General features: G+C 36.5%; 1 protein-coding gene across 1 annotated transcript in view; it reads left to right on the top strand.

The window, feature by feature from the left end:
- LOC135227198 (nucleolar protein 4) overlaps window positions 1-25,444 on the top strand; it is a 95,469-nt gene that overhangs the window by 56,530 nt on the left and 13,495 nt on the right. The window contains exon 4 of the mRNA XM_010586783.3: window positions 8,483-8,663. Coding sequence (XP_010585085.2) covers window positions 8,483-8,663 — 181 coding nt within the window. The remainder of the gene's footprint in view (window positions 1-8,482; window positions 8,664-25,444) is intronic.

The following is a 25,444-nucleotide window of genomic DNA, read 5'->3' on the forward strand; positions in this document are numbered from 1 at the left end:
GGGAAATATATGATTAGGAGAAAGTATTTCTTATTCCTAAAATGCATCAAAAATTAATTTTAAAGATACCGCTTTGCACTGTTTTATTAAAATTGAGAGATACATGGATGAAATTAGTGACTAAATTATATCTGCAATCAGATTTTTGAAACTTAAAGGAACATCACTTTAAAATTTTCATTTTGGTTATAACAAAGGAAATCCAAATTGAATAGTAGCAATCGAGAGAAAAAAACTTATTTTTTTAATTTGATTTTTTGATTAATAGCTAAATGGCAAAGTGTGACACTTGAGCCTGCAATTTAAAATGCCATATCTGTATTTTCACCTTTAATCATCAAATTTTATGGCCCTCAGCAAGAATTTCAGAGTAGATGACTCTGCACCGTACTTGGTTGCTTTTTGCCAGTAATATATCCATATGCATTGGGTTAGGAGTATTGCTATCATATTTATCTTGCATTATTCTTTAAACAAGTGATTCTCAAACCTTTACCGTTCATAAAGTCCTAGTGTAAGAGTGTCATGTGAGTGTGTGTGTGTATAAATATTGATACAACGGAAGTTTATTAAATTAATATTCCTTTATTCAACATCTTTGATAAAACTCTGGGTAACAGAGCTATCTTGTGATCTTGGGGAATTGACCCTATCTCAAGTCAGATACAAACTCCGTTCTGTGTCTTTGTTCTATCAACTCTTATTAGGTTACCTTGATTTAGTCAAATAGGCTTTCCTTATTGTCTGTCTTAATGCATATGTGAGCATCTTTGCAAAGAAGAAAGTTCTTTGTAGACATCCTAATCATTTGTGTGGCCAGCAAGTGGAGGAGACTATACAGAATGCTCCTAACTATGTGAAAGAAATTACTTCCTGAGTATTATTGTGTATGAGAGGAAGTGTGTGTGTGTGTGTGTGTGTGTGTGTGTATTTTGATGACATTAGAAATCATCTCTCCTTCTCTCAAGTAGTAAGCACAAACACTGTAAGTGCAGACAGTTTTATCTTGGCAGGAGAGCATTTTAAATGAGAGCCCTGGTTCTCTCAGGTTTTTTGTGAATTTCCCTGGCAACTCTTAGCAATGTACTTAGTTCTGGAACACTCATTATCAAATGGAAAAAGAGAAGCTTTTAGAAGATACAAATGTTTTCCAGGAGTGTATACATGAAATAAATTGCACTCTCTCGCTGATCTGTACTAATAGGGCAAAGGAGAAATTTAGAGCAGTAACTGAAGTAAAAATGCTTCCTTCATGTAGATTACAAAGGACATATACAGACAGGAGAATCCAGTCATAATCTTGTAGAAAATTCAGGCAAATCTTGAGTCCTGAATTACCCACATCTTTACCATTTTGCAGTGGTGAACAGTTTTGGAATCTATACAAGGTTGTGTACCTTAAAAAGCTGAATCAGTAGTACCATGCCTTGACCACTTCACATGATGGTCTAAAAGTGTAATGAGATATTGACCTGAAAAGGCTTTGCAAACTCCAGGGTGCCTAACGATGTAAGGTAAAAGGCAAATAGAAACCAAGTGTCTATGTTATTGAACCCAGTAGTAAATTTTATGGGAGTTTTCTGATCATCCTTACAGGCAGAGAAAATATAATGACTTTATAATGAAAACATAAAGAGATAAAGTCTTAGGAAAAGTGGGATTCATGAAAGATATGATAAAAAGCAATGTAACATTGTCCATGCCACTTATTTAAAAAAGAATTGCCCACCATTTTTCGATTAGCAGCCATAGCTGGCCATGTAACCACTGCACCACCATGGCTCCGTTTTTTTGTTTTTGGTATTCCCAAAAAGAACTGTGGTGGTGCAATGGTTAAGAGCTGGGCTGTTAACCGAAAGGCCAGCAGTTCCAATCCACCATCCAGTCCTCGGAAACCCTGTGGGGCAGTACTCTGTCCTATAGGGCCGCTATCAACTCTACAGCAACAAGTTTGGTTTGGTTTTGGTTTGATTCCCAGAAAGTTAAGTGAAATTAATCAAATTTCATTGAAAAAAACATGTCTATTAAATGTACTCAGTAAAGGATTTCTTAGGCATCAATAGTAAATAGGAATTCAGTCTGTGTGGCCCAGGTACAGATAAGTTACTCTTTGTCCAGATTCTATCAAGAGTGTACGAAGGAGTGCAAGCCAGTTTCTCAGTATGTCACTCAAGCTAGGCATAGAAAGTTCTTCCAAACCAGTACCAATCTTCCCCTCGACCTGTGAGTAATTGCCCACCCTATCATAAGCTCATATTTATGAAATAAGAATGTTTGTATACAGCAAAGATATGTTTATTAATTTTTTTTAATTATGGAAATCACATAAGTGTTTTCCCAAATCTTTATTTTTAATCAAAGAAATTTGGATCAAAATAATTCATTGAATTATCTAGGGCACCTTTGAGGACCATTCAATAATTGATGCTATCTTATTTTTTATCAAATTAAAAAAAAATAATACTTTGAAACATATGTCTTGACATCTGAGATAGGAATTCTTTTCTCTTTTTGGATGAATAAAGTTTATTTCAGTGCCTAGATATGAAAGCCTTGCGGCATACTAATGTTATCATTTTACTGAAAATAGTTTTCATAAACACCCAGGGGGCAAGCTGTTGGCTTTGAGAACTTTGGCACTAATGATTTTTAAAAGTTGCTTACAGAGATAAAATGTGACCCCAGGGGCTATTTAGTTTTTATGGACATTAAAAACTATCCTTTGAAACTAATGGTAATCATTTTTCAAGATAGATATATGAATTAAATATATATTAAACTTCTACCCAAAAGAGACTGCAGACCTGGCTTTATTGAGATTTTTATATGGTGTATTTTGCAACATATAGTGGACTGCCAAAGACATTAATAATGCAAATCTGTGTTTGAGTACAAATGAATCCCTACAAGGCCTGTTTTGATTATTAGTGGAATTAATTATCTGCCTGTTCAATGCATTTACTGTGGCTTGGAATAACAGTTATTAATGAAAGACTGAGGCAAGTTTAAAAAATAGTGCATTTAATAAAAAATTTAATAAAAAAAAAAAACCATACAAAGAAGCAAAGAGAAAATATCGTAGAGCCAATGCCTTCTCCCTTCTCCCTTTTTACTCGTCAATAAGAAACTCTTCTCCTGTAAGTGTATTTTATTATCATTTTCCAAACACAGAAAAATAGGTGTGTATGTTTCAGAATAGCTGCCAATTTTCCAAAATTAGAAACTCAAGTTTTTTATGTTGCCCAAGTTATTTTCAGTGTAAACAATGGGAGGTTAAATATACTATTGGGGAAACTCTTTGAGGCCAGCCCTTTGACAAGGACCTCAAAATTGCTTAGAAGTACACAAAACTGTGTCTGCTTTCAGGGTTTCAATGGTTACATGTCTTTACAGAAAGAGTACTTCACAGCCCAGTGGTTTTCAAAACGCTTTAGATGTAGTCACTTTCTGAGGATAAGGTTAAGGTGAAAGAGGAAGGACACAGCACCAAAGCTTGCCCCTGCCCTGCAGAAAGACAGAAATTTCCGAGAAGCGTTGGGCTTCCATGGAGAGCAATTTGAAATCCAACACTTAAGGAAATAGAAGCGGTATGCATGGACAAAATTAATCCATGTGAACATCACAGGTTCATCTATCAATCTCTTGGTATTCCTTTGTCTTTTTTATTTTTTTCTAAACTTTATTTTGTTGTTGTTGCGAATATACATAGCAAAACATACATCAATTCAACTGTTACTACTTGTACAATTTAGTGACATTGATTCCATTCTCTGAGTTGTGCAACCATTCTCGCCCTCCTTTTCTGAGTTATTCCTCCCTCATTAACATAAACTCACTGCCCCCTGAGGTTCCAATCTAATCTTCCAAGCTGCTATTGTCTATCTGATACCATATAGATAGCTCTTAAAAGAGCATAATGCTCAAGGCAGACCTTTTTTTACCAGTTAAGCTGAACTATTGTCTGATTTCAAGACTTCAGCGTATATATTTTTAGTTTAAGGTTTAAAGATTTATCTCAGGGCAATAGTTTCAGGGGTTTATCCATCCTCCACGGCTCCAGAAAGCCTGAGTCCATGAGGATTTGAAATTCTGTTGTACATTTTTCCCCTTTTGATTAGGATTCTTCTATGGAATCTTTGATCGAAATGTTTAGTAATGATAGCCAGACACCATCCCGTTCTTCTGGTCTCATGGCAAAGGAGGCAGTTGTTCATGGAGGCAATAAGCCACATATCCCATATATTCCTCCTATTCCTGACTCTTCTTTGTACTCCATCGATCCAGGTGAATAGAGACTAATCATTGTGCCTTGGATGGCCGCTTGCAAGCTTTTAAGACCCCAGGCACTACGTAATGAACGAGAAGGTAGAACAGAAGCACTAGATGCGTTATTAGCACAGTTAACGGGGATGTGCCATGAAACTATGACCCTAAACTTCCAAACCAAGGAACCAAATCCCATGAGATGTTTCGTTGTACATAAGCAGCATCAGCAGCTATTCTTTTATTTTATTTATTAATTTTTCTTGGTCATTGTAAATACATCTATCACACAACTTTTGCCAATTCAACTTTTTGCAGGTATACAATTTATGGACAAAAATTATGACAATCTGCTGTGCAATTCTACCCTTGATCAACGTGATTTTTCCATCACCGTCAACCTCTCTTTCTCACCTCCCTCCCACCCTTGGTAACCACTAATAAACTTTGGTCTCTATGCATTTGACTTTTCTTGTCTTTTCATGGAAACCCTGGTGGCGTAGTGGTTAAGTACTATAGCTGCTAATCAAGAGGTCGGCAGTTCAAATCCGCCAGGCACTCCTTGGAAACTCTATGGGGCAGCTCTACGCTGTTCTATAGGGTCCCTATGAGTTGGAATCGACTCGACGGCAGCGGGTTTGGTTTCGTTTTTTTTGTCTTTTCATATAAGTGAGATCATACAATATTTGTCCTTTTGTAGTTGGCTTATTTTGCTCAGCACAATGCCTTCAAGTTCCATCCATACTACAGCATGTATCAAGATTTCATTTCTCCTACTGGCTGAGTAGTATTCCATTGTATGTATATACCACATTTTTGTTTATCCATTCATCTGTTGATAGGCACTGAATGAATATATATTTCTGTACTCTATTATGGAGGAAAAATATATATATATGGCAAATTCATGGGTGGTGCAAATGACCACTAGCTGAAAGGTTGACGATTTGAACCCACCAAGAGGTGCCTCAGAAGACAGCCTGGTAACATGCTTCTGAAAAGTCATAGCCTTGAAAACCCTATGGAACAGTTCTACTCTGCACACATGGAATTGTCAAAAGTCAGAATTGGCTAGATGGCAACCAACAATACATACATACATTCATACACACACAAACATATATATGATGCAAGCTAAGATGGATATACATATATATATATATGGAGCCCTGGTGGCACAGTGGTTATGAGCTCGGCTGCTAATCAAAATATCAGCAATTCAAATCCAACAGCCGCTCCTTGGAAATTTTATGGGGCAGTTCTACTCTGCCCTGTAGGGTCACTATGAGTCAGAATGGACTTGACAGCAGTGGGTATAAAAAGCCCAAAAACCAAACCCAGTGCCGTCGAGTTGATTCTGACTCATAGCGACCCTATAGGACAGAGTAGAACTGCCCCATAGAGTTTCCAAGGAGCGCCTGGTGGATTTGAACTGCCGATCTTTTGGTTAGCAGCCGTAGCACTTAACCACTACGCCACCAGGGTTTACATATGGATATCTAGATATATGTATATTATATATATATGCATTGCATCTTTATAGAAGACTGATGGATATGAATGAGGTGTAGTCATAATTGGTTTGATGATTTCCATTCACCCTGTCACTGTAAAATGCTCTGTAAAAGATTGTTATAGACTCTAATAGCTGCCATGTTTCTGTACCACTAAGACTGCTTGATCAATAACGTTGGTTCACAGTAGGACTGTAATTCGTATGAATATTTAGCTCAGACTTATTTATTAAGGCACACACTTCTAGAAGTAAAAGATTTCCAGAAACATCATCTTCAATACCTTGATCATTCAAGCTTCTTTGCAATCTGTAATCAGGAGCACAAAAGAAAACACATGTCCTGTTTGCCTATGTAGCTAATAGAAATCTAATAGAATGTTTTGAAAAAGTCCTCAATAGCTGCAAAATTGGTAAAGGCTTAGTATCTTCTTTTGTAGAGAACTATACTTTCAAGCTCACCTTTCTTCACATATTTTCTACCTTGATGCTAGCAGAAAGTAATTTCTAGAATTAAAAAAGAAAAGAAGCAAAACAAAAAAAGCCCTGGAACTTGCTGACTTCCCAATCTAAATAGTACAGCTAGTAATACCAGGAAAATTTGATTACATCTGGATCCTTGCTTTAATGCAGTTTCTTCCAGTAAAATTGTTATTCTGGGGTAATTTAATCTCCCAGGGTTTCTAAGGTTTACATGGTAAGAAGGAATTAGAGTCAGATGTTCTAGTTCATAAAGCATTTTAAGTCAGTCCGGGTTTGTATTACATATAGCTCAGATACATCTTTTTTGTTATTTTCAAAAAAGGCAATACTCAGGAAAATACACTTATATTAAATTTCAATTATATTTTGTTTTACAATGTTTTCCTTTTAATGTCCTTCCTTTTCTTATTTGCAGTTTAGTTGACTCTGAGAAAGTTTTCTGTTTATTTTACAACCTTACTTTCCTAGAAATGAAAAGGTAAAAGTACAGAGATCATGTGCCTAAGGTTGACAGCTGAGTATAATGGTCAGAGTTGAATAAATTGGAGGGAAGATAGCAAAATTATAACTATGTGATGCTGGTAGTCATGACAATGCTTCTGCTATTAGAAAGATGATAATATTTCTCAATATAACAATACTACTGGGTTCATACAGCTGACATATTCTACATTTTTTTTTTTCTTTTAGCACTTCAAACCAAACGCATTGCCGTCAAGTCAATTCTGACTTATAGTGACCCTGTAGGACAGAATAGAACTGCCCCATAGGATTTCCAGCTGTTGGAGTCAAACTGCTGACCTTTTAGTAAACAGCCAAGCCCTTGACCACTATGCCCCCAGGGCTCCGCGAAATATGCATTTGCAAGTTATTTGTTCCCTTAAACTTGCACTCTGAACTTAAATGCAAACTACTTATGATTATGACAAAAAGATTCCTAAGAATCCATTAGAATTTTGTTTACAACTCATTATTAAAAAGATAAACAATTAGAAAAGACGAGTTTTTTTTTATTTTTTAAAAAGGAAACAACTAGAATGTAAATAATGAGAATGTTGACACACACTGAAGAGTGTAACCAAGGTGACTGAACATTATGGGTAGAAATTGTTGAATGGGACCCTGTTTTGCTGTGGACACTTTTACCAAAAATACAATAAAAATATTTTTTTTTAAAAAGGAAACTATTAAAAAAGATGAAGAATGCAGTAGGCAAGTGGAGTCATATATATTGTATGTATTTTAGACTATAAATTCACAACGAAAAGGAGAGTTTCTTCTATCTTTTTGACTACTGTTAATGTATACAACTCGTTCCCAATTTTAATTTTTATTTCCTTACAACTTGACATGATTAGAAGATTTGGAAGCAAATTCTTTAGACACTACTGCAGCTCAAAAAAAAAAAAAAAAAAAGGCCTGGGTTTATCCAGGCCCTGGTCAGACTATCGTGATCCATGTCATGGGCCTACCATGGAGTTGTTGTTAGGTACCATCAAGTCGATTTTGACTTATAGCAACTCTGTGTGACAGAGTAGAACTGCTTCATAGAGTTTTCTTGGCTGTAATCTTTACAGAAGCAGATTGCCAGGTCTTTCTCCCACAGAGACACTGATGGGTACAAATTTCAACCTTTCGGTTAGGAACCAAGTGCTCAACTATTTGCGTCACCAGAGTTCCTTTACCACAGAGTAAGGCACTCAATAAATGTTGCTATTAAGAAAAAAAAAATTTAATTGTTTTTTATTAGGAAAGGAGGAAGGAAGGGAGGAAATAAAGGAGGAGGGACGGGAGAGGGAATGAGGGAGTGAAGAAAGAAGGGAGTGAGGGAGGGAGGGAGGGAATGAAGAAAGAAGGGAGGGAGGGAGGGAGAGAGGGAGGCAGGCAGGCGGGCAGGCAGGCAGGCAGGCAGTTGTACAAGATGGTTTAAAAAACCCAAACATTTGCAAATGTTCCTTTGACTTCCATTGTAATTTCTCTTCACATAGCTTTAAATTCAGTTGGCAATTGTAAATTGCACCATCTCCAGCCTGTCCCACATTGTTACTTTGCTTCCTGTTTTCAGTTTTCAGCAAAGTTGTAGAAAAGGTGCATATTGCTTGCTTGATGTTGGTTATATATTTTTTCTTACCCAATGCAGAAATGTAGGTAGCAATAAGATAAAACCTGTTCAAGGTGAAGTAGCATGGTGATTTGATAACGGAATGCTGTCTGTCATTGCAGGACGAGTCTGCTCCAGCTGACAAACAGTGTAAGCCAGAGGCAGCCCAGGCCGCTTACTCGACATCAACTGTTTCAGGCTCACAGGAGGTGTTGTACATCAATGGAAACGGGACCTACAGTTACCATAGTTACAGAGGGCTAGGAGGGGGACTGCTAAATCTGAATGATGCTGCCAGTAGTGGTGAGTCTTTATATGGATTCTGTTTTTGTGTTTATTTGGGAGTGATACATTTTCTAAATCTGAAAGGAGAAAGTGGATATACTGTTATAAGTAATTGCCAGTGCCAGTCTGCTAAAAAACAAGACGATTTAAAGCATAATAGATAACCTATTTTGTTGCTCTTTTTGAAAGTAGAAGCACTATTATACACCTGAAGGATAGCTATTTTAATACTTAACAAAGTTTCAACTAGAAGCATAGCTTTTTTTTTCCCAAAGAGTGACACGTTCTGCCCCCGAAGCTGTTATTTACTATTCATCAAAAATAATAACACTTTTTTCTCAATGTTTAAAGAAGATTTGGATTTGGAAAGTTGAGGCACCAGAAACTTTATGGACTTGATGAAACAATCACAAGTATTGTAACTAAAAACATACAATAGGAAACAACACATGGAAGCAACCCAATGACTCTCCAACCAATGGCTTGTCTCAGACAATGGCATGCTTTCTTAGCAGTGAGTGGTATGCCGGAGCCAGGATGAATTCCAAATGAGCTAAAGGTATAAATGTAAAATGCAAAAAATGTAACCATACGTGAAGTTGAAGGAAACCCTGGTGGTGTAGTGGTTAAGCGCTACAGCTGCTAACCAAGAGGTCGGCAGTTCAAATCCTCCAGGCGCTTCTTGGAAACTCTATGGGGCCGTTCTACTCTGTTCTATAGGGTCGCCATGAGTCGGAATCGACTCAACAGCAGTGGGTTTTTTAATAGAATTGAAAGGCAGAAAATATGAGTAAGTTCTTTATAAGCGTATTGTAGAAAAAACTTTTCTCACTATACTTAATGTCCAAACATGATGAAGGGAAAAAAAGACAAATTTAACCACATATGCACAACTTTTGCATGACAAGAATGCACCAGGGACAAAGTTAAAAGGAAATGAAATGCTGGAAAAATGATCAGCAAACCCTATTACAAAGGTTTAATAGTACAATCCATGAAGAACTTCTAAAAAGAGAGGAAGCTTAACCAAAAACTATATTTAAAACACAGGATAGAAATATGAACACACAATTCCCAGAAAAGGCAATGAAAATGTCCCTCAAATATATGAAAAGCTGCTTATCTTCGCTCATTCATAATAAGAGAAATTCATTGTCTGCACATCAGATTAGCAAAAATCCAAATGTTTAACAGAGTATTTTTTGACAAGGCTGTGGGGAAACAAGTGCTCTGATGCATTTCTTGTGGAAATGCAAAGAGATGCAATCCCTTCATAGGAGAATTTGAAAAGTATCTTGCAAAATTAAATATGCATTTACCATTTAACCCAGCAATTTCTTTGCTAGGAATCTGTCTCCAAGATATGCTAGCAGAAATACAAAATGATATATGCACAAGGCTATTTATTGCAGTGGTATTTATAAATGCTCAAAAGGGTTAACAATAAAAGTGTTTAGGAATAGAGGACTGACTGAATTTATAGTGCATCCAAACAATAGAGTAGCATGTAGCTTTAAAAAGTAAAGAGAAATATTTTTATACACTAATATATATATATATACATATATATATACATATATATATACATATATATATATTTGTTATTATACTTGGTCTTGCAAATTTAACTTTGGAACCATGTACATATTTCCATAGTTATGAAACAAACTGATTTTTAAAATCCCTAACATTGAAAGCAGAATGATGCAAATGAGCTTTAATTGTTTAATGAGTTCCTAGCATAGCCCCACAGAGAGAAACTTTTCCAAGGGATTTTAAAAATCATAATTTAACTTCACAAGCATGTAATCCTATGAAAGGATCTCAAATTACTTTCTGTAATCATTCTGTTATGTTGAGATTGCAGTCTGAGTAATGTGGTTTAAAGAAAATTTTTAAGTATGTCGGTGTCAATGAGAACTCGAGTTTTCAGCGGGGGCAAAGTAGAAAAAGATATAAAATCAATGAGTTTAAGCAAAAACTCCATGATCTTCTGTTTGAGTCAGTAGTGTCAGCGGGAATGCATGATGTATATTTTGTTTTTTTCTCTTTCCATTGAGAATCCCTGGAAACAAAGGTCAATTTAAATTAAAAATTTGAATCAAGGTTGGTGGGCTTTTTGTATTTCTTATATTTTGGAGAAAATTACAAGTAATGTTAGTGTCAAATGAATGTATACTGTAGGAAATCATTTACCTTTAAAACACTGGGAATATGCCCAGTTGTTTTACTTCACTTTCCAAAGCCCTTCTTTGGGCAATCATTGTGCTTAGGAAAATGACATCATCTAGCACTTCATGCTTCAAGGCCCACCCACCTGAAGTTTGCTTTGATTTGTTTTCCTTCCCATCTTCCCTAATTTACCATTCATCCTTTGAATCCAGAACCCCAAGTCTTGATCAGATGTAGTTGTACGTTCTCATAGCACAGCATCCTGATGATGATACAGAAAGCTATAGCCCTGGTGGCACAGTGGTTAAGGGTCGGGTGTTTGAATCTACCAGCCACTCCATGGAAACCCTGTGGAGCAGTTCTATGACAGCAACAGGTTTGGTTTTGGTTAGGTATCGATATAGATACACACAATGTATTCTAAGTCTAACAATGTAGAAACCACGTATTTTGCCTAATATTACTTCTGTAGTTAAAAATATATATATTGGATAAATAAATGAAAAGGCATTAAGAGATAGTCGAATAAGATGATTTAAGCTAGATTGTGGGAGGAAGGGAGGGAAGTCCTTTCTGAGGGAGGAAAATTTAAACTGAGTAATGGTTGAGAAGGAGATGCTACGTGAATTGGGAAGAAAGATAATATTATAAAGAATAACTTAGCATTTAAAAATAATGAAAGAAGACAACTGCAGCTGGTCGTCAGTGAGTGCAGAGGGGAGAGGTAGAAATTGATGTTGAAGTGGTAGGTGAGGATAGGGCTTGATAGCCCTGATAAGGCATGTGTAGTTCAGATCTAACATCTAATGTTGCCCTGTTCTTCCTCCTTTTCTACTTCTACTGATAACACATCCCTTTACTGTGGTTAACCCATTAATTATTGTTTGGTTGAGTTTGACTTCCTCCCCATGCCCTACCAAGCATGCAGGTAGGAACATCATCCAAGCTTAGCATGTCAGATCCATAGCTTGATGACACTGATTAAGTGTACGTATTTACACACTAATACAGATTAAAAAAAAAAAAAAAAGACAAGCCCAACGTCTTTGATTCAGCCTTTATTAACATTCAAGTTGAAACTGGAGGCTGTACTTTTCAACTAGCAGAACTTTGAGAGAGCCTCCAGAGAAGATGAATGACAGGAGTGCAAATGAGAGTGCAAAGCAGTGAATCGATCTTTCACCTTTGTTTTGGTAGGACAAAGAAAAAGATAGCAAATATATCTAATCACATTACCCTAAAATGTAAATTAAATCCATAATCAGTATCTCATCATAAAGTTGAATTTCAGTCTGATGTCTATTGTTTATTCATATTTGAGGCACAAAATACTTTCCTAAAATAATTAAAATTTGTCGGAATAGTTCCAAAGATTCTTGCCTTGTAATCTTGAGACCATGAACACTTGCTTTCAAAAACTTTCTGTGTTAGAATGTTACAAAAAACTTTGTTCTCTTAAAAGTTGACAACCATGTCATAGGGAATTGATTTTACTTACCAATAATGAACCTGAAGATCAAGACCTTGCTGTTCTTGTTATAAATAAACCTACCTGTATTAAATACTCTTGTATCTTATCAAACACATCTAAAACCATTTTCTTGTGAAGAGTTATTTTAAATGGAACTAAAATTGTGACTCAGGAAAAAGCTTAAAGATAATGCAAAATCTAACATTTCATGACACACCTAAGCCAGACCAATCAAAATCTTGTTTCAAACTATTCTTCCACTGCTATTTGGAAAAACTTACTCTTGTCACTGGAGTTGCTAAGCTGGCAAAATGTACTTACTGAGATGCCAGTGGCCCTTTTGATGCCACATGGAGAGTGCTGGTCTAAGAATGTAGACATGCAGATGAAAGCAGAAACTAGGGGTAGAGGAAAATATAGAGCTTTGCCAATAGGATTGGGATCCCTGGATACATTTGTGCCAGACGTGACCTCCACTCTGAGACTAGGCAAGAGTGTACTGTGGTTCAATAAATTTTCCAGGTCTTCTCCTTTGGGTTAAGCACTTTAAAATTGGTAATTCTATCCATTTGAAACCAAGAAGTCATGATTAAGTGGTTGGAGTCTTGCTTCATTTTGTTTTGTCCTAAATATATTGGAAATTCATTGAAGAGTTTTGACTCGAGTAATAAACTATTCTGACTTACATTTTAAGAAGTTTAGTCTGGCATCTGTGAGTTAATGGGTTGGAAATTGGTAAAATGGAATCAGGTATCACAGTTAGAAGATTATTGCACTAGTCTGGATGAGAAATAATGATGGCTTGGACTAGACTACAGGTCTTATGTGCAGATTCAATACAGAATTCACACTTAACATTGACAGAATTTGGTGACAGAACGGACGTTAAGGAAGGCAAGAGGAATAAGCAAAGATGGCTTCCGACTTGAGCAATTAGTAGATGGTAGTGGGATTTATTATAGAGGAGCCCTAGTGGTGCAGTGGTTAAGAGTTTGGCTGCTAATCAAAAGGCCAGCAGTTTGAATCCACTGGCCACTCTTGGAAACCCTATGGGGCAGTTCTACTCTGTCTTATAGGGTTGCTATGAGTCAGAATCAATGAGACAGCAACAGGTTTGGTTTGGTTTTAGTGGTATTTATTAATCGATTCAACGGCACTGGGTGTGGGGGTTATTAAGATGATAATAAAACTATATAGTAACAAATTGGGGAGAGAAATTTGAGTTTAATTTTTGATCAAATACGTTTCAGAAGTCTGTCAGACTTTCATTTGCAGATGAAAAGTAGAAAGTTGAATATACAGAAATCAGGTCTAGATAACTATTTCTAAATTGTAGGCTAGGAATGTAAAGGAAATCCACCTGTATTTTTTATATTACTTTCCAGTTTTCAGGTTATATTTTGACCTTACGTTACATTTCAGAAGAGTAGCTCTAAAATTCTCAGAAATCAACTCTACACCAAATAAAGAAAGTGTACACAAAACCAGGTTCAACTCTTTCTATTAAATTTTAGATGATTTCAGAAAATTTTATTCATTTTGATCATACTTACATTTCAATAAATTTTGGCTGTCATACATGTTGACTTTTTGGGTATTTAGTTAATGTAGCCTTTGAAAATTTGCCTCCTAATTGCTGAAATTATCAAATTATCGAAGGACACATTAACTAAATACCCAAAAAGTCAACATGTATGACAGCCAAATTGCTGAAACCTATAGGGTCGCTATGAGTCAGAATCGACTGGACGGCACTGGGTTGGGTTTTGGGTTTAATTGCTGAAAATGTTTAACTCTGTAAAGGCAATAACATTCTTTTGACTGAAGGTTGCCTTAGAGTAACCTGGCCTTTTAGGCTTACAGCATTCTCATTTTATGTAGATAATATGAAATAGTCCGTAATCACCTGCAGTGTCTTTCATATTATTTACGTAAAATGGCATTGTAATAGTGTACCCAAACAGCAATTGTATGATGATCTGAAGAGAGTCACCTCTAGGTGAACTCAAACGCCCAACCTTTCTGCTGGCAACTGAGCACATTAGCCATTTACACCACCCAGAGATTCAAAAAACCCAATTGCCTTCAAGTGGATTCTGACCATGGCAACCCCATATGTTCTACCCCAGGGTAGAACTGTGCTCAGTAAGGTTTTCAGTGGCTGATTTTTTCGAGGGAAATCACCAGGGCTCCCCTGGGTGGACTCAAAACCCTAACCTTTCAGTTAATAGGCAAGCATGTTAACTGTTTGTACCACCTAGGGACTCCATGTTGTGAGAGAGCTCTAAATACCTTTTTTTTTTTTCCTTCCACTGGCCTTGTTTCCTCCACTGATATTGTCTATTGCTGTTTTTTGTTTAATTTTTGTTTGTCTTAATCACAGAAGGACAATTGGATTGATTAAGCCCACAATTTCCATTATTTAGAGGTTTTCTTTATAACTTCCAGGAGCTCCAAGTGTTCTGATTTCTTAAAATAGTATTATCTTTAGCTTATTTCTTCATCTTTAAGGCATTAAAACAGTGACTCGCTGTAGCAAATCTGGATCTGTAGAAAAAGAAACTGCATACATATACATAAATCATGACAACTGCGAAGGACATAGCAGAAGATTAGCATTCTATGAGGTGCCAACATCATACGTGATGGCGAACACCACAGGTCCATCTAAGTTTGAGATTTCCGCATTTTAGGATTTGTACAGATCTTCTGTAAAGTGTGGAAGGGAGGAGGCACTTCGAAGAGACCAAGTTGAATTAGTTATAATTCTGACTTAATTTATAAAGCAAATGAAAACAATTCCTGGAGTTGTCAAACCATTAACTGGAGAAACTGGGAAATGTAATACAGATTGGCAGTATAGGTGGTGGAGGAGGGGGAGATAGAAGGCAATAGGGCCTTTACAGAACCTTTAAGATGAGTGTAACAAGAACATGAATCCTGCAGATTGTGCCTGGTTCAAGGAGAACACGAAGGCAGGAGAATGAAAAAGGATACCTTAACAGCATTTGGATTTAAGGTAACAAATATTTTTAGATCCCCACATTCGATTCAGCATGCCCTGGTCGTACAGTGGTTAAGCGCTCGGCTAACCAAAAGATAGGTAGTTTGAACCCACCACCCTCTCCTCGGGAGGAAGATGTGGCAGTCTGCTCCCATAAAGATTATATTGCCTTGGAAACCCTATAGGGCAGTCCTACTTTGTCCTATAGTGTCACTACGAGTTGGAATTGACTCGATGGCAAGTTTTTATATATATATATATTCAAATCACTGTAATAGGTACTATAACCCCAAACCAAACTCATTGCCATTGAGTCAATTCCCACTCATATAGGGAAAACTAAGCTTCTTTGTTCTGGCAAAGGTCAGAATCAATGACCTCAACAAACTTACAAGTTAAAAAGAAAGACGAAATAATTCTTTCTCATCTTGTCTAGAAGTCAAAATCCTATCCACTCTTTAAAGCTAATTAAACGCTATTTCTGTGAAACCTGTCTATCTCATCTTTGGGATGTTTAATCACTCCTCTATGTGTGCCCTTACTGTAGAACTTATGTCACTGAATTGTGACACTTTTACAGATATTTTCCCTATATTGATTTGCACTCTTTGAAAGCAGAAACTCTGTCTTGTTCATTCTTTCAGCACCATGGATAAGCTCAGATATATAGTAAGTCAGAAACCCTGGTGGCATAGTGGTTAAGTGCAACGGCTGCTAACCAAAAGATCGGCAGTTCAAATCCACCAGGAGCTCTTTGGAAACTCTATGGGGGCAGTTCTACTCTGTCCTATAGGGTCGCTATGAGTTGGAATCGACTCGACGGCAATGAGTTTTTTTTTTGGGTTGTATAGTAAGTGCTCAATCATATTAGTTTAATGAATGAACAAATTTTATTAAAAACAATAGAACATTTGGTGTCAAAAGTCAAAAAAAGAAGTTCAAAAGAGTTATTTATGTGTATCGGATGGCAGGGATGGAGGGTTTATCTTAGAAAAAAAAAAAACAAAGGAACCAGAAGCAAGAAGAAAATTAAATTTAACACACACATACACATGCACACACATTGGGATTATCTTTGAGCATTCTGTAGGCAAAAGAGGAAGGCTCCTGTCCACTCATCAGTACACATGTCTATAGCAATTACGAAGAGTTTTATAAGTCCCTGAATTCTCTGCTTCATTTTGAATGCAAGAACAATTGGAAAACCTTCCCATATTGGAAACTTCATAGCAAGGAAAGATTCTGTCTGCTGCTGCTGTGCCAGGGTGCCCTTGAATCCTTCATTAGCCAACCTCCATTTGTTTCAAGCTGGCAAAGGTCTACACCCAACAATCCAAATGTTTCAAGTTGGAGTGTTATCAAAATGACAGCAGTTACAATTTGAATACAGAAATTTATTCCAAGTATCCAACTGAAATGAGAAGAAAGCAAGCAGCCAACACGCCCATATTATCACATCCAATTACATAGAACTTTGGAATGCTTTCTTTCCATCAGGAAGTTCACATTGAGCTGTCTAAAGATGGCAATTGTGTTCACTGCAGTTATCCATTTGATCTCTTGAGTCTAAATTATATGCATAATGTGTAAGTTAAGTACTTATGTTTCCTCTCTACAAAGTCCATTGGGAAGGCTTTTCAATTTGCTTTTCAACTCTGATATAAAATGGGCTGAGGTACAGACCAGAATCTAACAAGATCAAATTGTAGTAATAACAACCATAATAACTAACATTTGTATGGCAATTTCTAGTTCGCCTAAACCTTTCACATCCATTTTCTCTTTTGTTCCTCACTAACGTTCAGGATTGTTGGCTATAAAGACGATTTAGATCATGAGTCCAAGGAAGTTTGGCCATAATGTTCACCATCACCCTAGAGCTGATTCATAGTGGTCTGCCTGGCTTTGTGGGTGGTGCTGTCCCCAGGCCTCAGCATTCTGAAACATCATTTCTCATTGGAAATTTTCAAAGGAGTGCCTCTATTCACTGTCTCCACTTCTTACTTTCTTTTGTTCTTCAATCCACTGTACCCTGACTTCTCACTCACCGTTTTGCATAAATTTATCAGCAATTCCACTTATTGACAAACTAAAGATGTGGGTGGGGGGGAGTGGCATTATCTTACCAGACTTCTTGAGTTGAAATCTGTTGATGATTAGAGCCATGAAATGTCCACCTTCTTGACTTCCAAGATTAATATACTTTCATATTACCTTTTATTCATCAGATATTTCTTCCCCTCCTGCCTCCCTGGGATTTTCTTTCTCTACCCATGCTCTTCCCTTAGCATCCTGTCCTGTCCCTTTAATCATCTTTTTCTGCATCCTACTCAAGCAAAAAGCTCACTAGGTCTTAGGGTTTCAACTACAGATTACTTTCAAATCTGTGTATCTATCCTGTTTTTCTTCATGCACTTCAGATTTTATATCCAGTTGCCCATCATAGCTTGATCTATATATCCCACAATGTCTCATATTTAATTGTTCAAAAATTAATTCTTCGTCCTCACACATTCTAATGTCTGTCTCTGGGGTTTTCTTGTCTCGAAATGTGCTCCCCAGCACCAGACTCCTATAAGCTACTGTATTCTATATGATGCCTTTTTCTGGTTGCCTCATTTATTCACTGGCTGTTAAGTTCTCGTCTTACATATTTCCACAATACCCTAGTTGTGTGTCTTATTATTTAACCTTTTGTTATGTGCTCTTTTTGTGCTAGACTGGACACATTTTCAAGGCAGGGAAAGTGACTTTTTTTTTTTTCTATCATATCACCAGTGTCAGTAGGTGACTGACTAAGAAGAGCGCTTAGTGAATACTAAATGGATCCATGGATGACTTCTCAGCTTTTAAGTAACTCTGTTATTTTGGGGTTCTGAATAAAGCTAATTCCTATAAAAGTTGTAAAATAGCTTTAAAACCTCTTTGGCATAGTCTCTGATACTTTACAACTACAAACAAAACAAATTAAAATAGGAATTAATTGTGACAGAACTTGAAATTGGACTTGCTTTCACTAAACATTATACAAACACAAGATATCTGAAGTGTGACCACATTTTGGCATTGAGTTCACTCTACTTTTCCAGCTTTTCCGTGTATACAATGATAATAACCTAGAGGTAAAGTGAGACTGTGAGTTACTTACACAAACATGTATCGTGGTATATATAGATATAAAGAGATGATGCTTATTTGTAAATTTTAATGATAGGAAATTATCCTAAGCATTTGCTGGAGCATTGAGAGAAAATTATATGAATTACTTGCAAAATACAATGAACCAGCTTTGAGTTTATCTGACTAAGCCCCCAAATCTTTCACCAGGTTTCTGTAGGTCAGAAAACCTCCGAGAAAGGGCTCTGAACAGGGAGGTGAGTGGCTCTGTGTTTTCCCTGGACTACCCAGTGCTTTTTTACCCAGTGCATATAATTGGTTTTACAGTTCAATATTAATCATACTTCTCTGTCAGCTACTTCCTCAAAAAGCCTACTCTGCTGTACAGTAAAATGGATCCCTAGGTATTCTTAACATCCTCCTGAGAATGTTGTATTGTCCCTACTCACTGAAGGCGGGGAATGAGACTTCATTAGTGTTCTGGGACCCTTCTTCGTGAGTCTACTGGTATACAGGTCAGGAGCTTTCCAGATGACATCAGTTCATATGCCTGGCTCGGTTGTGTGACTTACACAATCTCCTTTGAACTTCGTCATATCCTCTGGGGATCTATCTAAACAAACAAGCTTTCCTGGCCTCACCAGCCCTCTGTCACTCAGGAAGAAGTTCTGAGGAGTTAAGGATGTTCTGCTTTTCTAGGAAGTCGGAGACCTGACTGTCTATATGGAATTGGAAAGAGCCATTTTCTACATTCACCTTGCCTGGTGACTTAGTTGGGGTTCTCTAGAGAAACAGAACTAGTGGTATCTGTTTATATCTAGTTTTTTATATATATTGAATAAAGAAATTTATTCCAAATATCCAACTATGTAAATATCTATATATCTATATTCTTATATAGATATATATGTATCTAGATAGATAGATATAAAGAGAGAGAGAGAGAGATCCCTAGGTGGTACAAATGGTTTATGCTCCACTGCTAACCTAAAGGTTAGTAGTTCAAACCCACCCAGCAATGCCAGGGAGGAAAAGTCTTGGCAATCTGCTTCTGTAAAAAATTATAGACAAGAAAACTCTATGGATCAATTCTGCTCTGTAACACATGGGGTTGCCATGAGTTGGAATTGACTTGACGCCAACTAACAACAACAGGGAAAGAGAGAAGAGATGGATTTATTTCAAGGAATTGGCTCAGGTGTTTGTGAAGGGCTGGCAAGTCCAAAATTCATTAAGTCAGGTGATAGGCTGGAGACTCCTGCAAACTTGCATGGCAAAATCTATAGGTCAGGTGACGGGAAGAGTGAAGAATAAGAGTGTTCTGGCAAAATGTCTGTTTATAATCTAGGGTAGAATACACCTTAGGAAAACTCCATGTTTGCTCTTAAGGCCTTAAACTGACTGATTAAAGCTGACCCACATTATGGAAGGTAATCAGCGTTACTTAAGGGCAACTGATTTAAGCACATGTAGTTTCTTCAAAATAGCGATTAGTGTTTTATCAAACAACTGGGCATGATAGTCTAGTCAAGTTGGCACACAAAATCAACCATCACATTCCACCCCTTTTCAACTTTTCACCTGTACACATCTCCTTATACTATATGTAATCTCCAAATAAAGATAGTAACAAAGTTATACTTCTGCTTAACATGATATGACTGTCCTGTGTACAACAAAAAACACACTAAACCTTTTTCCAGAGAGGGTGCTAATACACCTTATGTTTTACAATAAGTGATGGAATAAAACAAGGATATCATACACACACGCACAAACATATTCATAAGAAAACAATGAGTAAACACTCATAAAAATGACAGCCTTCATTTCTGCAACTGGAGACGTGGTTTTAGCTGTTATTTACAGCTACTTTCTTCTACTACCCATTCCACATTCCCTTTGCCCTCAGCAAGCACCACGGATGGTCATGGTTTTTTGCCTTATGGGGTTGAATTGTGAATTGAACTATGTTACCCTAAAATATATATGGAAATCTCAAGCCCTGTAACTATACGATGGCAGTGGTTTTTTGGGTAACTATAAAAAAAAAAAAAAAGTGACTGGTTTTTTTTTTTTTATAAATATGACACAGTTTTTGAAAATCAGGATTTTCTTTTGTTCTGTTAATACACTGTACCAGCAAAGGGTGTGTCCTAAACCTAATTACTTCTGAGTTATTAAAAAAGCAGTATAGACACAAAGACACACATGGGGTGGGGGCGGGGGCAAGAGACAGACACCAAAGAATGCCTAGGAGCACCCAGGAACTCTCAGAAACTCCAAAGGCTACTGACTTGTTGGACCTCCCTTGAGGTTCATGCTCTGAATTTGGACTTTTGCCTCTGGAACTGTGAGAAGATAAATTTCTGTTCTTTCAAGCTACCCATTTATGGTATTTCTGTTATAGCTGTACTAGGTAACTAAGATGCCTGGGCTCTGGCACTGATGGACCTTCCCAAAATAGGCTCCAGTTGTTTTCCTAGCTCTGCTGTCTGCCTGAATCACTCTAGGAGGGTGAGAATGCCAAATGAGCCTAATTTTTTGTTTTGTCTTATGTTAAAAATACAATTTCTGATGTCAAGCATGATTATAATTTCAATGCTAATATTTCCTTTTGTTTCAAGGCACAAGATTTCAGGGTTTCAGGCACAAGGTTTTATGTTGGGTCTTGATTAACATAAAAATGTGTGTTCTGAAAGCCCTCCTCTCACCCATGTACATTGCTAGAACTAGTGGAAGTGCCTGGTGGCATAGTGGTTAAGTGCTACGGCTGCTAACCAAAGGATCAGCAGTTTGAATCCGCCAGGCGCTCCTTAGACACTCTATGGGGCAATTCTACTCTGTCCTATAGGGTCGCTCTGAGTTGGAATCTACTCGATGGCACTGGGGTGGGGTAGTGGAAGTGCATACATTTGAATGTGAACCCACACAGTTCAAGATTTGTCTCATGAGTTGCTACTTGGTCCACTCATTTAAAATCAGAACTAATTAATGAATAAAAAATTAAATGAATGTGGTGACTGACACTCTGACCAATATCTAAATGGCTAGAGGGAGAAAAAAAAAGTGTTTCCGGTAATTTAAATCCATTAGAGAATAGAATTCCCTTGAGTGCTCTGATTTACCTAATTAATTTGTACAGTACTCTAAATTTAGGACTTTTTTTTTTTTTTTGGTTCTTAACTACTTCTGGCAATATAAATTGATCCCTCTTTATTGTCCTTTGGGTCAGTATTCTTGGGGTAAGCATGTTTTATTAACACCTTGTTCCTGCAAACATATCAGGGACACAATTTAAATGGCCATAATTCTGACGAAGGCCATACTATATTTATTTTTGGCGTGTTGCTTCAAAGCAGACATTTGTGTGCATGTGTGTGTGTGTGTAATATACTCACCTCTTTTATGTCATTCTCCTTGGGTCATTCTCCTCCCATGACTTCGTCCAACGCTGGTCTGTTCCCCTGATTTCTTCTATTTTCTGCAAAATATCCATATGTGCTCTAAGCCAATTAATATCAAAGGTGAAGAAATGGCAGTAGAGAACTTCCCTCTATGAAAATCCATCAAACCTGTATTCCTTCACATGTAAGAAAATAGTTTGTCTAGGTTCATAAAACGATTATGCTTAACTTCTAAAAAATCCCTTGATGTTTGAAGAAGCAAAGTAAATATTGATAACAAACCATCAGGGAAGGCAGGCACATGGACTCTCCAAATACTCCTTCTCAAAACTCTGTTAAAAAATTTGTTTTTCTTCTTGTTAACCTCAAAGTTATTATACTCTAATGGTACAGTAAGGAGAATTTTTTTGAGGATAAATATTCTGTGCTTCACATGAGCCATGGTTCCCTTCATAGTTTTGAATAATTGTGAATTGAATGTGGACATTCTTAAAGATGAGAAGAGCCCCATTTGCTGACATTCACTTCAGTTCGATGATTCAATAGTTAATTTAATCCATAGTCTGCTATTTGCTAGACTTCTCTCATTTATTCTTTCACAAAATTAGAGTTTGTTTTCCTCTTCTTAACCTTAAGTGATTAGATTCTAAGGGCAAAACAGGGTCCTTAGGAGTCAGAATTGACTCGACGGCAATAGGTTTTTTTTTTTTTTTTTAAGGTCAAAATGAAGGATCCCTGGTGGCAGAGCGGTTAAGCACCCAGCTGCTTACTGGAAGGTTAGTGCCTCTAACCTACCAGCTCCTCTGCTGGAAAAAGATGTGGCAGGACAAAATGGATGCTCCAGAACTAGTAGGATCTACCCACACCATTCTTATCCCTCGGTGCAAAATAATATGTTAAAATTACCTTGTATATATACCATTGAAATATCTCCTTAAAATATGTTTTTAAAAATTAAGATCTTTTGGAAGAAAATAAAACAGAAAAGCCTCTGACAATTTTAAACACACATAAAACACATAGATTAGATTAAAGAATCTCACTTGTACTTTGCCCTATAAATATATAATATAGAGATATAAATTCTATATTTGTAAATATAAATATGGAACCTTTTAAATATGCTGTATCTTATAAATATGAATTCCACTATTATTAGCCACCTGTAAAACCAAAATACCAAACCTGTTGCCGTTGAGTCAATTACAAGTCACAGCGACCCTACAAAACAGAGTAGAACTGCCCCCATAGGGTTTCAAAGGAGTGCCTCGTGGATTTGAACTGCAGACCTTCTGGTTAGCAGCTGTAGCTCTTTACAATTTACTAATCTTATGATTTTACCACTGTGTTTTGCATCTCTTTATGTACATATTAAATGAAATTTCGTCATTAGGAGATGAAGCCTGTGAAGTCCAAATTCATTAGAGTTTTATTATTTATTTTCTGGAGTCCTACAGTGAGTTAACACAGAGCTACCATTTAATTTATGACTTTAAGCTTCTTCAAATATTTCTGGAGGTAGAATGACTATATACACATCAATAGGTGCATTTTAAAACTGGCATTTAAAAATCGTGGGTTATTGATGTTTTTCCCCTTAAGAATAGTCAAAAATGCAATTGAAAAAAAAATTATCCAGTTTTTCCTGAGGGTGTTCTGGAGATTTTCATCATATCACGCCCCTAGTTTACTACAATTCTTACTGATCCTTTAAAATCCCTGGAAAGTTAAGATCTTAATAGTGGACAGAAAAGGCAGAACTCAAATGGTTGAAGCAATTGTGATATTTTTGACCATATAGGCTCTCTGTAAAACTATGAACGATTTTTTCTGTGTGGCTTTCTGGTTTTAGGAATTACTTCCTGTCACTCAGAAAAATGTATATGTTTGCATACAATAAATAAATATAAAAATAAGTACAACAAATTATTATGCTGTCATGTAGTATATTTCGTTCAACAGATGTTAAAAGTAGCTCTTTTCTCTCTCGTGCAATATTTGTCTCTTTTCCCATAAGCCAAAGATAACCAGGAGACAGAAATGAGAGTCCTTTTCCTTACAGCTTTCTGAAACTTCTGGAAGAGTGAGTCACTCTTTAGGTTATCCTAGGTTTTTCAGAAGATTTGTCAGTCACGTCTCTACCAAGTATTGAATTCGAAGGTCAGGTAGAACGGCCATACACTGAATAAACTAAGACAGTTTACAGAGCTGAGTATCAGGAATTAGCAAATGCAAGTAGAGGAAAGAAAAGGAAGACAGAATTGGGAAATGACTGTGTCTCTTCAATTAACTGTTCGAGGAAACTTGTTGGGATGAGAACCAAAATGCTGAGATGTTCAACTGCTGTTTTTGTTGTAATTTTTAAATTTTAACAAGGTAAACTTAGGATAATGAAATAAAACATAAATGGATCAAGACAATGGGAAAAAGATGAATCAGGAAGACCTGGTGAAGTTGTTTCAAAGCAGGCATTTAAAGTTAATTGACCAAATTTTAAAGGCAGTTCTAGGAGATTTGCATCTTGAAGTATTTAAAGACTAAGCTAAACTTGTCTTGGGACAATTATGTCCTTTTTTTTTGGTAATTTGGTGGGAGATTGATTTTTATAGTCTTCCACTAAAATTAAACTCTAAAGAAGTAAAAAGTCAAAATTGCCTTCAAATCATTCCAGGAATATATTATGATGGAGACCCAATTCAATCTGTAATTGCTGTCAGTGTTTGATTCCTAGTTTTGCTAGACATACATTTGTGTTGGGGGGGGGCTGGAGAGGAGTCCATATGCTCCTCTTGACTCTCTTGCATAATGCATTAAACAGCTACTTGGCCTTGACAGTGATATATATCTTGCTTTCTGTGTATCTGTAGAACATGTATCTTAGCACCTTGTTTGATCCTTTATTGATAAATACCCTATTCTGTGATTACTTAATGTTGATTTATCTGTCTTTATTAAGTAGAGAAGGACAAATTTGATGAAGTCAAGAGGATTTAATATTTGAAAGCACAATCTAATTAGGCTTACAGTTACAGAGGAGTCAAATAGTTCTCACTGAACTATAGCATCTGAATTTCTCTCTTAATCAAAGGGTAAATTCCCTGACAAGGGAGTGATCCAGGCCTTATATTAACATCACATGTCATGTTGTGTTGTAATCCATTAACAATTGCCAGTTAAAGGACAGATTGTCAGGCAGATGCATAAATAAAATGTAGTATTCTGATAGACAAGAATAACACAAAGCATAATCATGCCAGAAGTATAGAAAGGAATTGATGAAAAAAAGATATATCAAGAAAATTCTAATAAATCAAAATAGAATTTAAGACAGGAGCATTGGACATAAAAGATTCATTACGTAATGATGAAGAGAACAGTTCACCAGAAAGTTGTAATTGTCTAGAAGATATGCACACCTGATAACATAGCCTTATAATTAATAAACAAACAAAAAAACTAACAAAATCACAAGGAAAATTTATACATTCATAATCATAGTCATAGATTTTTAATGTAAGTATAGAAAAAAATTAAAATCTGGATTTGAATAAAAATAATTAAAATTTTATCTAATACCATGTCCCCAACTATCTTATAATACACATTCTTTCAGACAAATTGACCACCT

This window comes from Loxodonta africana, chromosome 11, assembly GCF_030014295.1.
Source record: "Loxodonta africana isolate mLoxAfr1 chromosome 11, mLoxAfr1.hap2, whole genome shotgun sequence".
In the NCBI taxonomy this organism is placed as follows: Eukaryota; Metazoa; Chordata; class Mammalia; order Proboscidea; family Elephantidae; genus Loxodonta; species Loxodonta africana.